We start from the raw sequence: 15120 nt of genomic DNA, 5'->3' as shown, positions 1-15120 counted from the left end.
CTCTTGTAGAACCTGCTTTTCTCCTTCGTACTTGACACAAAGGCCTATTTCATACCCATTTGTAATCTTCTCTCGTTTAATCCCTGCTTCTTCCATTTAATTGGCAGCCGTGGAACCACAGATCTGTCTTGTGTTCTTGCCACATTTTGTCAGAACGTCGCCTGTGTTCAGGAACTCAAAATGCTTCACACATTCTGTAATTAAACAGATGGCTCCCTTGAGAGGTACTGGGGTTAAATTTTTAAACTCTAAAATGTATTTATTTGGTTAGACTACACTGTTTTCCATCAATCTAACCACCCACTCCCCCCCAAAAGAATATTTTTCTTCCTTAGTATCCAGCCCAGAAAAATCCTTGTTTTGTCATAAAGAATTATTCTGGATTTTTGTCCTTGTCTCCATAAACAGAAAAGTGGAAGGCTGTTTGGGCCCAACGTGCTTGTCCCGATGTAGGATGCCTTTTTTTTTTTTTTTTTTTTTTTTTTGCTTTCTTGGTGCAGAAGTTGTCACTCTGCATTTGAGTTGCCTCCAGTTCTCAAGAAACAGGGAGAAAAGAGAAGGCTTCCAAACCGGTTAGTCCACTTAAGGCACCTTCATGGCTGAAGCCTTTGATATTAGCTTAACCAAGTTAGGAAGTTAGTGAGGCTGGAGGACTTTTCATGGATCATTCACTCAGTTTTTTTTCCCCTATAACTGTTCACTCTGTCTCTTGGGGACTGTAAATGGGGTCTTTTGTCTTCATGCAGCGTGGAGAGGGGAGGGCACTGAGGGAGGCTTAGATCAGGGGGCCCTGCTCTGGGAAGTGTGGGGGCACTGAATTCTACCTGTACTTCCTGCTGAGATTCCTTCCCAGGGTGGCCGTGAGGTTGAAATAAGGTACCCTCTGGAGGGCTCCTGGCTTCACATCTGTCATGTAGAAAGAGTTCATGGTTTTTATGCATCTAAACATGCCGCTTCCCAGCTCTGGTTAACCCTGCTGGAAAGAGAGGAGGATGCCGGCCTGCTCTCGGCATCCTGTCCACTCTGAGAGTCTTGAATTCACTTATTCCACAGATGTTCATAGAGAAATAAATACATATGTACTGGCATGTGGCGTACACCAGGAATGCCCGTGCATGGCGTGTCCGTTAAAATGTCGGAGGGGATGGGGAGGTTGCATTTTCTTTGTTTCCTTCCTTGAAGACGGGCACACAGTGAATTAATGGGGACCTGGAATACCGAGAAGTGGGGGAGGGTAGTTTTCAACAGAGTCCTGAGTCCTGTCTCCCCTTGGAGATGGTGCTGCACTGAGACAATAGCAAAGATTACAAACTGAGCAAGTGAGTCTGCAGGGGAGGGAAGAAGACTGTGGATGGAAGGCAAAGTGTGTGCACACTCTGTTGAGAGTGCATAGGCGAGGAGGAAGAACTTGGCCTTCACCCTTCTGGGTTCTTGGCTGAGACCTCCCTCTAATACAGGACAGATCAACAGGAGAAAACATGTAGGTGTTTAACATCCTGTAACTCCCTGCAGACGGAAGCGACCCAGGAGAACTGAGCTTCTTCCCGCCAGGCCCAAGCCACCCCCCACAACACACACTAAGTACCGTCTCCAGCTAAAGGCACAAGAAGGCATGAGGGGTGCAGTTATGGGAGCCTGTCAGGCAAAGCCCAGTAAACAAGGGTATGGTTGTGACACAGATTTAAGGTGGAACCTTCTCTGTTGATAAGAATTTCTAGAGTTTTAGTCAGCCCCTCCATTCAGGTAGGGTGATTTCCTGACAATGGAGATTTCCCTTCTAAACAGAAATACTCTTCCGAAAGGGGTCGCTTCTGCTAGGTTTTCAGAGCTGCTCTTGGGTCTGCTGTTTCTTCTTAAAAATAATCATCTCATGGTAATCCTTCCACCCAGGAGGTTTGGAGGGGTGCGAATTCTGCTCCCTTTCAAGTGGAAGAATTTACTGGATTCAGGAAGGGAAAGCAGTGTCCTGTTCAGAATGGGCTGAAGGAGAGGGGACAGATATAGCTGCCCGGCTCGACAGGCAGCAGATGATGGAGGAATCTGTGGCCCAGGAAAAGGGATTTGGATCTGAGTTGAATACCAGAGAGTGTGAAGTGAGTCAGTTTAGTTTGGACAAGGACACTGGCTGATGTCAGGAGACCACATTGGGGAGGACGAGGGGATTTGGAAGATTTGATAGAAAGTGTCCAAATGATGGATGAAAGTGTCTACCAGCTGGGCACTGGGCTAGCCAGAGCGGGCAGGCTGCTCTGAGATACAGCCCAAAGATGCAATGGCCAGGATTCCTGGGCTGGTGAGATTTTACTCATTTAAATTCTTGTTGCCAGTGGTTTCTCCCGTCACCTCGCCGAGAGCACAGATGCGAACTATTTAGTTGCCTTGTGCCTCTTTCCACCAGAGCCTAGAACAAAGCTGTGAATCTGGGGCTCAGTGTGTGTGTGCTGAATGAGGGAAAGCATCTCTCTTTGAGTCCAAGTTCTCGGTATCATGCTGGTGCTACAGACAATAAGACAGTCTTAAAGAAGGCAGCAGACTTCTGAAGTAGAATGAGAATCAGGACAAAAGTCACACATTCCAGGACATCTTTTAGAAGTGAGAAACTGAATTGTAACATAGAGTTAATAAGGTCTGGGGACAGCCCCTCTGATGCCACCCATCCTCCCTGGGGGATGATCTGTGTTCCCCTGGTACCCTGCCGTCACCCCACACCCCTTTACATACACGAATATTTCTGTGTCTGGCTCCCAGTGAACCACGTGCTGTATGTGTATATTTCCTGCACAGGTGTGTGCTCGCACTTAACCTGAGCCTGGCATCTCGCTGGTGCTCAGTGACCATGGATTGATTCAATCACTCGTCATCATCAATCATCTAAACCACTGGAATCCAGCGCATAAAGGGCTTCCACCATGGTTGTTTTTATCTCCCCTTGTAAGGTTGCCGGGGCAGGAAGAGTTGTCCCCACTTTGTACATGAAGAAGATGGAGTCTAAAGCCCTGCCTCACAATTTCATACGCTGTGATAATTACCTGATGATTACAAACGATTCTGATGCGTTAGTCGCAGGACAGAGATTTGGTTTCTGGTGGAACAGGATTCTGCCTTGGAGTGAATGACTCCGTGTGTGTGTGTGTGTGTGTGTGTGTGTGTACGTACATATTTGAGATCTGCGGGTGTTGCTCATGTTCAGCACAGTTTAAGGATTGTTAGTCTACATCCATGTTTCTCAAACATTAATGGGCAGACAGACCACCCAGGGATCTAAATAAAGTACAGATTCTGATTTAGCAGGTCTGGGGAGAGACCTCAGAGTCTGCATCTCTAACCAGCTTCCAGTTAAGGCTGAAGCCTCTGGTCCACAGATCACACTTTCCATAGCAGGGTCTGGATATTGGGAAAATTCCAGGCCAAATGTGGCAGAGAGGACCAGGTATGCTGAAAATATGACTGGGTGTATTGTGACTGACACATCAGTGCAAAGGTAGAGCCATGAACTTGGAAAGTGTCATTGTGATTGGATGGGCTTGCCCCAGTGCCCTCTTTGCTTCTGACTGAGCAGGTATGTCTCTTCATGACGGTGCAGCCCATCAGATTCCCCAGACCTCTACCTGCTCACTGATAGCTGCTCACTCCTTTCTCTGCCGTCCTTACTAATCCTTTTATTTAGGAAATCAAGATGGAATGTCTTTCTTTTTACGACCTACACTATCAGCTCTTTGAGCATCAGCCTGTTTTTAAATGCATCACCCTGTCTGGTGTTTCCCCTGGTGTATGCCATGTCCCAGATGCGGAGACTCCCAGGATGTCATGTGGCTCAGGCTTCAGTCCCCAACATCATCTAAGAATAGTAGTTAAAAGCAGTGCCTCTGAAGGTGGAGAATTCTGGGTGCCAGTGCTAGCTTTTCTACTTGGGATCATAGCCTCAGTTTTCCCATCTGTAAAATGGGGATAATAATGGTTGCACCTGCTAATGGTACAGATAAAATGACTGCTACATGCCAAGCATTTAGTGCAGTGCCTACACATAGGAAGTAGCTGATACAAAATTGCTGAAAAATCAACAGGTTAAACAAAAGGGCTGCATGGACTCATTCATATTTTCTTTGTTTGACTTTTTAGTCAGGTCTAATAAGGACACGAAAAAATGAATTCCTCATCTCGCCATTACCTCAGCTCCTGGCCCAGGAACACAACTACAGCTCACCTGCAGGCCACCATCCTCACGTGCTGTACAAGAGGACAGCGGAGGAGAAGGTCCAGCATTGCCATGACTTCCCGGGCTCCAGCCAGAACCATGCTGTCCGCCCTCCAACTCACACTCCCCACACATCTTGGAATCCAGAAAGAGAGCATCACCACCGAAGGTTGCAAAAGCAGCATTTTTGTGGACGACGCAAGAAATGTATGTAAGGAAACTTTTTCTTGTTCTGTTCCTCTCAAGTGCCCTTGGGTGTGCTGACTTGCAGGTTATGCTGGGCTACACTAAGCTCCCGCTGAAATTTACTTTGGAGGTGGACCAGTCATCATCCCCGTCAGGCAAAAACTGATCAGTTTTTCTAAGTTAAACTGGAAAGATTTTGATGTACTTTTTTTTTTTTTTTTTTTGCTCTTTTAGCATCATCTACTTTTTTAGTCAACATCTCAATACTATTTTGGTTTCCATACCCATGAGAAAAGGACTCAGTTTTCCAAATAATGAAAGAAATCAGAGGTGAATTTCCAGGTGTAGTTGGGTGTTCCTTTTGAAGACTTGAAGGAAAGACTTCCCAATTAACAAGAATCTTGGCCCCTGAGTGGAGGTGGCAAAGAAAACACAGGGACACTTGGACACAAGTTTGTGAGCCAGGCACAACATGCATTTTTCCAGACCAGCAGTGTCCATTAGCAATAGAACAGCAGCCCCAAATTTTATTTAAATTTTTCTAATAGCCACTTTAAAACACTTTTAAATAGGTCAATTAATATTAAAAATATATATATTTTACCCAATATATATAGAATATCATCTCAACATGTCATCAGAATAACAAATTAACATAAATGAAAATTAAGTGGTTTTTTAATTCTTTTTTCATATTAAATTTTGGAAATCTATTTATTTTACACTTAGAGAACAATTTCAAAGCAGACAATAAATTCTCATGAGAAATACTTAATCTGTGTCTAGATTTTATAAAATTTCAAGTTTAAAAGTAGACTTACGTACTCAGATTGTGTTCAAATATACTTAAGTTTTTCAGTAGCTAAAAAAGCTCAAGTATTGCTTTTAAATTTTTAAATACAATTAATAAAAATTAAATAAACATTCTGTTCCTTCAGTGGCACCAGCCACGTGTCAGAGTCTCAGTAGCCATGAGCGGCAGGTGACTATGGAGCTGTGCAGAGCAGCCAGATGGTAGTTCTACCCACAGAGAAGAGGAACTGATATCTCTGAGATGCTGACCAGCAGCAATAGTGCAAGACAGTTTGGACCACTTTAATTGGTTTTGGGGACTTGGGTGTTACGGAAACGTCCCTTTTAAGGAACATCTATTTGGCAGAGATTTATAATAATAGTTGTGTTAATCATAGTAATGATATTTATCGTGGCAACAATACGTATTTGATATGAGATATAAAAGCTAATCTTTGAGAGCAACCTTATGATTGGATATCATACTCTTCGTTAATAAGGAAACTGGAACCCAATCACTTACCACGATGGCCAACTTGAAGTTTTAAATGTAACTCTAAGTAATTTGGTCTTTTACTTTCACTCTGTGGAGAACTGACTTCACCATTACAACTGTACCAGTTGTTAAAATATTGAAATCTATCTGTATTACTAGTACATAGTTATTGTCCTGAGCTTCCCAAATGTCCTTTTCCTTCCCAGCAACCCTTGGATTTGTCACTGTCCATTAACTAACAGGATCATACCTAACCCAACAGGTACTTCCAGGTCTCTGCTCAAAGACTCTGGCTGGTATCCACTCTGTTCAGGTGGTGCTTGCGCCTTATCTATTACAAAGTATCTAATATAATTTAAAATATCACTCCTAACTGTGCTGTTGCCCCTGTAACTAAGTCAGTCTCAGGTCAGAGGGTCCTTGTCAACTGCTTATTTTGTGCTACCTTCAAGTTTGTGTTGATGAGACGAGAGGATAAGGCACTGGCCATGTTTGACAGGATATATAGTTCTAAATTTTATTTAGAAAATAATGTACAAAGTCTTATAATAAATTCAGGAGCAAAGGATAATGTCTGGTTCTGCAGGGGCTTTTTGAGCAATAAAATAAGCTTTCCCTGTTTTTAAAGATGATTCCCACAGTACTGGATTTTCCTGATCTGCTCTACCAACTAGAATTGTGGCTTGCTTTCTTTCACTCTTTAGAAGAGCATCTTTGGGTTACTGCACCTGTTCATCCATCCATCCATTCATCCAACCTTGTATTGAAAGACTCTCTCTTGACCACAAGTTAGGTACAAAGCCCCCAGACAGGCACTAGTGGCATCGTTTATCAGTAGATGAGCGAATTGTTGGTTAGGTGGTCTCTCTCTTCCCCTTGTTTAGATTTCTGTCTCTCTCACCCAGGTGCTCTCTGCTGATAGCCCTTCCATATGCTCTTCTGTTCCTTGTAGATGCCCCTAAGCCTCCCACAGAGGACACCTATCTCAGGTTTGATGAATACGGGAGCGCAGGGCGGCCCAGAAGATCAGCTGGAAAATCACAAAAAGGCCTAAACGTGGAAACCCTTGTGGTAGCAGACAAGAAAATGGTGGAAAAACACGGCAAGGCCAACGTCACCACGTACATTCTCACAGTCATGAACATGGTAAGGGACTTGTCAGCCCTCTGGCTCTCCAAGTCAGCTAAAGTCACCGAATTCCCTCGTGTGGGTTGGAGATGTAGCCACATGATTTTACTGGAAAAAATTAAGGAAATCGGCTTCATAGGTGCCTATATTTGGTCAAATTAGTTGGAAGTGTATATACTTACAAATATGTCTGATTGATCTCCCCTGGCAATCTTCAAAATTTTCCAATTTGGTTTTATTTTTGTTTGATTTCAATTGTTCCAACAGGTTTCCAGCCTATATAAAGACGGGACCATTGGAAGTGATATAAACATTGTTGTGGTGAGCCTCATTCTTCTGGAACAAGAACCTGTAAGTGGCAAACTTTGCTTATTTCTTCATTCTTTGTGCCACTCAGGATACACTTATTCAACACCTACTGTGTGCCACCCCACGGACTGGCCTTTGGAAATTCATTTGAAAGTATCCTGACCCTACCCACAAGGAAAGTACCGTCTAATAGGGTTGTGTATTTAAAGTAACTAAAATATCACAAAATAATTATTTATACATAAATATATAAAATGTATATGCATAAATACAGGACATAAAATAGGTATATGTAATACAAATACGAAAGTAAAATACAGGTATTACATTATACAAATATGCAGGCTTCACAAGGAAAGTCCGTTTGATAATAGATTTAAAGTTTAGTTGGATTTTGTAAATTGGATATTCTGGGTAATTGCAAATGGATATTTTGAAAATATACTGAAAGTAAGTCATCAGAAAATTCTGGTGGCAAAGCTACTATCTTCCAGCACTACCTTACGTACTACAGAAAATAGAAAAGGAATGTTTAACTGCCCTCGAATTGATTATGGTGAGATGTAAAACAGAACATAATGTGTTCGATTGCATGACATGACACCTACTGCTTTGTAGGGTTATGCTGTTGAAACTGTATTTTTGAGGTGGGAATTACCAATCAGATGATTTTTTTAAGTCCCTGCAGTTTTTCCTCTTCACCTGTATCCCCAGTAATGAATATGCAAAGCAGAGAGTCAGAGACAAGACAACAATTAAAATCTAATTGCCCAGGTGTGTGGCACTACAGAGGTTAACAACTTATCAAATAATTCTTAGAATTTTAGAAAGACGGAAAGAGGGTGTGTTGTTTGGGAGACACATCTGTCTAACCTACCACTTACACTTTGCCCAAGGACATCAAAGCCATCAACATCCTAATTCACAGATAATGAAAGATCTTGTCTAACAACCCTCCGCTTGACCTAAGTCAATAGTGTTAAGCAGACGTTTTGATAAATAATTATTTTAAGAGTAGGTCTTTTATTACCCTTTCTTCATTCAGTAAGCTTTCATTTTATTGATTGATCGGTTATGATCTGTGACATGGCAAGCCCTTTGCTGGGAATTTTGACTTGGGGTAAATAAGCTATGGTCACCACCATCCTCCTGCTTTATTGAAGAAGCCATTGAACTTTATCCCCATTAATTAATAATTAGGTTCTAAAAGTTATAACAGTGCTTTAAAGATGGTACCAGCATGAGAAGAACAAAGGCGTTTCTAACTGATGTCAAGTTATTTGATGTAGAAATACAACTGGTCATAAACCACACTAGAGAGACTCTGTAGTGACTTCAAATATTGTGAGCACTTACCCCAAAATAGTTCTTTTTTAACACCAATTGTCCCCAACCTTAGCTCCAGTGTTTTCCTTTGTTGACATTTCCCCCAGAAACATTATGTTTCTGTGTTTATCTGTGCCGATAGAATGATTCAACGTTCTTATCTCTGTGACACATTCTCACTTTGATTTATGTGGGTTTCCCATAGAGAGGATTACTGATCAACCATCACGCCGACCAGTCTCTGAATAGCTTTTGTCAGTGGCAGTCTGCCCTCATTGGAAAGAATGGCAAGAGGCATGACCACGCCATCTTACTCACGGGATTTGATATTTGTTCCTGGAAGAATGAACCATGTGATACTCTAGGTATGGTATGAACAGACGCTCCGTGCACACCACATTAGCAGAAAACACAGTCTGGAAACTTACTGTTGGGTGGTGGGTGGCCCTTAGGATTCTTCATAAAGAGATTTAATATTTAAATTGTGGAGTATCCTCATTGAATACCCTCTGGTGAATATTATTCCCTTTAACTGAACTCATTGTGAAAGGGGGACCCATTTACTTTATCTCTGTTGTGTTTTTCTTTATTAAACCTATTGATGATCCTTGAGGCATGAGATAAATTGTTGTTTAACTAGACACGTTGTAGGTTATTCCGTAGGCATCATGACTGCAGAGCTGGATAGCGGAATAGAATTTGGCCGGTCTCCATGGCATTCAACTGTGCCCCTAGGTAGCATGCTGCTTTTAGAAAGTTAGTTGAAGGACTCAGTTCTTCCACATTTGTTCAAGACAGTGAATAAGAACTATAGCTTTCACATCTCTACTATACTTTCTAGTATATTCTATTGCACACAGTAGGAATTCAACAGTTTTTTAAATGAATTGATCATCTAGATCAGGGGTGGGGAAACATTTTCTGAAAAGGGCTAGACAGTAAATATTTTAGGCTTTGCATGTCATACAACCTCTGTTGAAACTACTTGATTCAGCTATATGGGAGCAAAAGATGATATGTAAATGAACATGGCTGTGTTCCAATAAAACTTTTTTTACTGAAACAGACAGTGGGAGCCATATTTTTCAGACACAACTGATAATCTCAAATGATGGTAAAATTTGGGGCAACTGAGAAAAGTTTTCATGGTTTACTCCCATTTTTTTCCTCAAAGTGCTTTATAATCCTTCATAATGTGCTGAAGATAAAGGTAGATTGCACTTTAAAAAAATTTTGTTTTTTATGTTTTTCAAGTTCTCTATAATGCTTCTCTTCTGTTGTATAAAATGAGTTAATTTTAATAATTTGCCATTAATCACAGTCTTCAAAGAACAATGCATAACTGAGAATTAACCATTTGGGGGATTGTTCCATAGGCTGTGTTTTTATAGTGGGGGAGGCTATACACTCATTCATTTTCTGAGTTTGGAATTTGCAAATTGATGTGGGCTAGCCCAATGCGTTATTGCCTTTTTTGAAGAAAGATTCTGAGAAGGAGGTAGTTATATCCATCAACCAAAATAAGACCAGAATAAAAGGAAAGGCTTGGAGAAACAAATACAACACCGAGAACCCTAACAACTGGTCTGTAAGTCACTTACTTTGAGCAGCATGTTCTATGCAAAGAGTATGGGCTTTGACTTTAGATGTGTCTGTACTTAAGTCCTAAGTCTAGAATTTTTGACTCTGAGATATTGAGCAATTCACCTTTCTGAGCCTCAGTTTCCTAATCTATAATTATACATACATATGTCTACAAGTGTAGATGTACACAAGGCATATAGGGCAGTGTGTTGTATTTAACTGCCACTTACTCAGTGTTGCTAATGATGGTGCCGCTCATGATGTGTGCCTATACGTTAGGTTTACCAGATGACCTCACTTATATTGTGGCAGTAAGGTAGGTGCAATCAGTTCACAAGTATATATTTAATACTACTGGGTACTTAGCCTTGTTCTACTGGTTATGAGGACCCACATTGGGAAGAAGCTGTAATGGAATTCAAGACAAAATCGAGGATGTTCTGGAATGATTTGATAACTGCTCCTGGAAGGAAGTAGTTTTGGGGAGAAGGAGCATTTATCACATTAGGGGAAAAATTAATTCAATCTGCTCACAGTGTTTAGGTCTTTCCATGTTATCTGCTTTAGAAAAAGGTGAAGATGTGTGTTCTCTCTTAGAAAATATACCTTGAGCTTTGGTACTACTACTGTTAAGTGAATATTTTACATTGGTTTAGCTATCATTTTAACAATTGCTCTGATCCAAATAATGAACTTAGATCAGGCATATAAATGTCCTGTGACTTACTATCCTATAAATAAAAGGGGAATTAAAATATTCACACTGTCAGTTAATCTTCAGAAAGGAGGCAAGAATATACAATGGAGAAAAGACAGCTTCTTCAGCAAGTGGTGCTGGGAAAGCTGGAGAGCCGCATGTAAATCAGCGAAGTTAGAACTCTCCCTCACATCATACACAAAAATAAGCTCAAAATGGCTTAAAGACTTAAACATAAGACAAGGCACTATAAACCTCCTAAAAGAAAACATAGGCAAAACATTCTCTGACATAAATCTTAGCAATGTTCTCCTGAAACGATCTAACAAGGCAATAGAAATAAAAGCAAACATAAACAAACGGGACCTAATATACTCATGCTAACTTTATAGCATTGTTAGGGTCAGTTGATGACAATATGTTTAATAAATAAGAAAGTATTAAATACTACTCTTACCTATTTTAGACAGGACTGAGAGCCATATACTTTTAGTGTTTTCCTGCCAAAAAAAATTTAATACCTGAATCCTTTAAACTAAAACTGTGCAGAACATTATGAGGACCTGAGAAATGATCAGGTATCTGTGTGTGTCCCCTTTGGATTAACATTTGAAATTGATCTTTCACCAGGGTTTGCCCCCATCAGTGGAATGTGCAGTAAGTACCGAAGCTGTACCATCAACGAGGACACGGGGCTCGGTCTGGCCTTCACCATTGCTCATGAGTCAGGGCACAAGTAAGTGGCCCCTTGATTTCACCACTTTATATGAAAACTGGTTGGGCGATTCACTGATATCTGTCTAATGATTATTATTGATCTAGGCAGAATAAATAGGATAAATCTTGAGTCAAGCATAAACCAGCACCTGAAAGAAGGGCTCAGATAAAGGCCAGTTACTGTTGATGCTCTTTTTAAACAATGAATAGCTGCCTGGTATTACATTGTATGCAAACTAGGCTGCAGGTTATTAATGGGTCCTCTGGTCTTTTAGGCGTTTGTTTATTTCTTCTTTGTTTATTTGCTACAATGAAGATAAGTCTTTTTTACACTAAGGAAATAATCATGGGGACATATAAATTCCCAGAATATAATGGCGTGTTAATTGTCTAAAAACTTTTTATTTATTTTGGGTTTAATTTTTGAGGGGGGTGGTGATGAGATTTGTTTATTTATTTATTTTTAAATGAAGGTACTGGGGATTGAACCCAGGACCTCATGCATGCTAAGCACACGCTGTACCACTATGCACCCACCCCTGCCATTGTCTAAAAACTTTTGGTGTGTCTATTGGATATTGTTTTCATCTGTGTCATTGCCTGGACTGAGTATTCTTTCAGTTGTTGTCAGTAAACCTTTGTTTTGCAAGAATAGAGTTAGAAATGAGGTATGAGAAACCTAAGAGTAATGAGATGAATTTATTTTATGAAGCATAGAACCTGGTATGGATACAATTCTACAGAGAGTTTTCAAACATTACCCTTGAGCAATTGCATCTATATTGGAATAAGCTTACTGCTTTACAAACTGGCTATTTCAAGGGCAAGCTCTTTGGATGTATGAGTTTAGGAGTGTTGACGTGTGTCTTGTATTCAGTATTTATACTGAATAATCAATTTCAGGGTATCTAATTAACTTCTGACTTAAAAAAATAAAAGCAAGCATCATCTGTTTCACAACTTTAATTTATATTTTGGTATTTTGTTGTTAGTGTGTCTTGTGAGCTAAATATATTATCTTCAGGAGATTTGAATCTTGACTGTTACTGTTATCCATCAGTTGCCCAGCATTTTATATCTATACAGAGCCGTTTTCTTCGCAAGGTGTGAATGACCCAATTTTATTTGCACACTGGTACAAAAATGCCCATTAGACACAAGGTCTTCTTGTTTAGAGCAGGAAATAAAAGATCTATGAATGTCAAGCGTATGTCTAATTCTATTAGGTCCAAATTAACTGGTGTCTCTCACTCTTCAAAAATACTGGCCATTAAAAAATATAATCATCCTTGGTTTTGAGTTAAAGTTACCCAAGTCAAAACTCAGCATATTTGTAAGGAGAAACAAAGATGTTCTCGAGGTGGTGTGAGAAGAGTCAGAGGTAAAAGGAAGAACACATATAATGGAAAGTACATACTCAAATTCTAAATGACATAGCCTTACAGAGAGAAATTTTGAAACAGACAATTCATGAGATTTTTGCTAAGACTTTCGACATGTGCTAAAGAAAATGCGTATTATCTTCTAAAATGCTGTTAAAGTAAATTAGAACATTTTAAAAAATTTTAGTTCAAAATTCAATTCAAACTTGGTTTGCTTATGTCCATAAAACTCCAGTGAAGTGTTCATGTAATTACCTTTTCTCTTAGAGTAATGCCTTCAATCTCTCCCAACTTCATCCCCATTTCTGTGATTCTTGCTCTTTCCTGTGGTGCTTTATACATGAATTTCCTTCTGTTTTTTGACTTTGACAAATATATTTGAGAAGGTGGTCTCCCAAACAACTCCCCCTAGCTTCCTGGTTAGGTACAAAGAAGAGCTGAATTGGGCAAAGCAGAGGTGAGAAAATGCTTCCCCTGAGTCTGTGCTTGTGAATCCGTCACCTCTAAATCCCTGGGGCGCTCACTGATAGGATTACCGTATACAGCCATCCTGCCATTACTTGCCTGATAAATTGGAAGGAATGCTGGGTCGCTGGCTAGTCTGTAGACGGACGAGTCACAACAGAATCATACCTACAGTTATAGCACAGTTATTTATTCGGAGTAGGCTACCTTCAAAGGACAGCTATATTGATAAGATTGTATCAGAATAGCATGTTCATTTCCATAGGAATCATGTCTGCCTCATGCAAATAAGTTCTTAAGAGGCATATTTTACTCCTTTAAATAATTAGGTTAAGAACAATCTAGATCATTGATAAATTGATATCCTTCCATCCTCTACCTCCATAGAAAAGTGACAGAAAGCTTTTTTGTGCACTGAATTTTTTAGATATGACCCAAAAAGCTTATTTCCCCATCTCCTACCATTTTAATATGGCCTGAAGTATGTTCTGTCTTTGTGGGGGGGTGTATTATATGTGGGTATAAACTTTAATGTCACATTTATTCTACCAGTTGGGAGATTTGGGAAATGTTTAGGTATAATGTACATGATTTCTAGGGAGTAAACCGCCTAAAATTATTTTTACTCTGTAACTGCTAGAATCTTCTTTGGTAAAATGGGCCAACTTAAAGCCTTTTCCAAAAAAATACATTCAAAACTAGCCCATCATGTGCCATCAATGGATGGATTCAACCATTAATTTAAAAAGAATGTTTATGATTTTAGGGGAGTTTAGTTATAAAAAGAGTTTGTGATTTCAGCTAATAAGTTGATCATCATTGGAAGTTTTATGTCACACAGTCTTTACACATGAATGGTTGCTAAACAACTATCACCAGCTTCTCTCTGTACCTAACTCCTACTCATTCTGAACTTTCTTACTGCAGTTCCATGACTGGTGGCAAGAAAGAGAATTTGCTCTTTGAAAAAGAAAGATTTGACTTTCTTGTCATTTTAGTTTAGCTTAGAAATCTTGATTAAAATGTTCTCACCCTTAAAAACTGTAGCAGGTATACTATTCTTTGCCCTTTTTTGTGGCCAAGGTATAATATAACAAAGCCCTCAGCGTTCTTTAGAATGTTCTACATGAATCTGACAAGACTGTAGAGTAACTCATCTTTGTCACTCTCTTCTCTTGCAGTTTCAACCAACTGTGTCCCTTACTTGGGTTCTCTGATTCTCAATCCATCTTCTTCTTCCTGTAGTTACAGTTCGGAAAATGGGTTTACAGCAGACTTTTTGTTGTCCTCTTTTTGTTTTAGTTTCGGCATGATTCATGATGGAGAAGGCAATGCCTGCAGGAAGGCTGAAGGCAATATCATGTCTCCTACACTGACGGGAAACAATGGGGTGTTTTCCTGGTCTTCGTGCAGCCGGCAGTATCTCAAGAAATTCCTGAGGTAAAACAAGCCAAAGCCAGGGGTGTTCCCAGTTTTGGAGTAGTTACAGTGAACAGTACTTAACAGATGTGAAAACAAGTAATCAGCGTATTGATGGTGATAATGTCATGTTTGTGGTTGGAAACAATACATTGAAGGTCTAATACTGTGCTATGTGCTCTGCACATATTGCCTCATTCCATCCTCACATCAGTCCTATCATTGTCCTTGTTCTAGAGTTTAGGAGATTGAGTCTTAGGGAGATTAATTTTGTATCTGAAGGTTCTACAGCTGGTACGTTGTCAATATGACTCACACTTATTTCTGTTTTGACTCCAGATCTGTGCTTAGAACCCTCTCACCTCTAAGACCTCCAGAGATTGCTGGATATATTGTCTTTTTACTGTGACTAATTAGCTTAATT

General features: G+C 40.0%; 1 protein-coding gene across 7 annotated transcripts in view; it reads left to right on the top strand.

Annotated features, from left to right (window-relative positions):
• Positions 1-15120, top strand: part of ADAMTS18 (ADAM metallopeptidase with thrombospondin type 1 motif 18) — a 189343-nt gene that overhangs the window by 111880 nt on the left and 62343 nt on the right. For 3 of the 7 annotated variants that reach the window (XM_032486787.1, XM_032486788.1, XM_032486784.1), the window contains 6 exons: positions 4120-4402; positions 6622-6815; positions 7065-7148; positions 8638-8797; positions 11344-11449; positions 14580-14717. In XM_032486787.1, the coding sequence (XP_032342678.1) occupies positions 4120-4402; positions 6622-6815; positions 7065-7148; positions 8638-8797; positions 11344-11449; positions 14580-14717 (965 nt within the window). Of the gene's footprint in view, positions 1-4119; positions 4407-6621; positions 6816-7064; positions 7149-8637; positions 8798-11343; positions 11450-14579; positions 14718-15120 lie in introns of all 7 variants that reach the window. The other 4 variants (XM_032486790.1, XM_032486791.1, XM_032486789.1 and 1 more) reach the window with 3 other exon arrangements.

The sequence above is a fragment of the Camelus ferus genome, chromosome 9 (assembly GCF_009834535.1).
Source record: "Camelus ferus isolate YT-003-E chromosome 9, BCGSAC_Cfer_1.0, whole genome shotgun sequence".
Classification (NCBI taxonomy): Eukaryota; Metazoa; Chordata; class Mammalia; order Artiodactyla; family Camelidae; genus Camelus; species Camelus ferus.
This window is presented reverse-complemented; position numbering and strand designations above follow the sequence as displayed.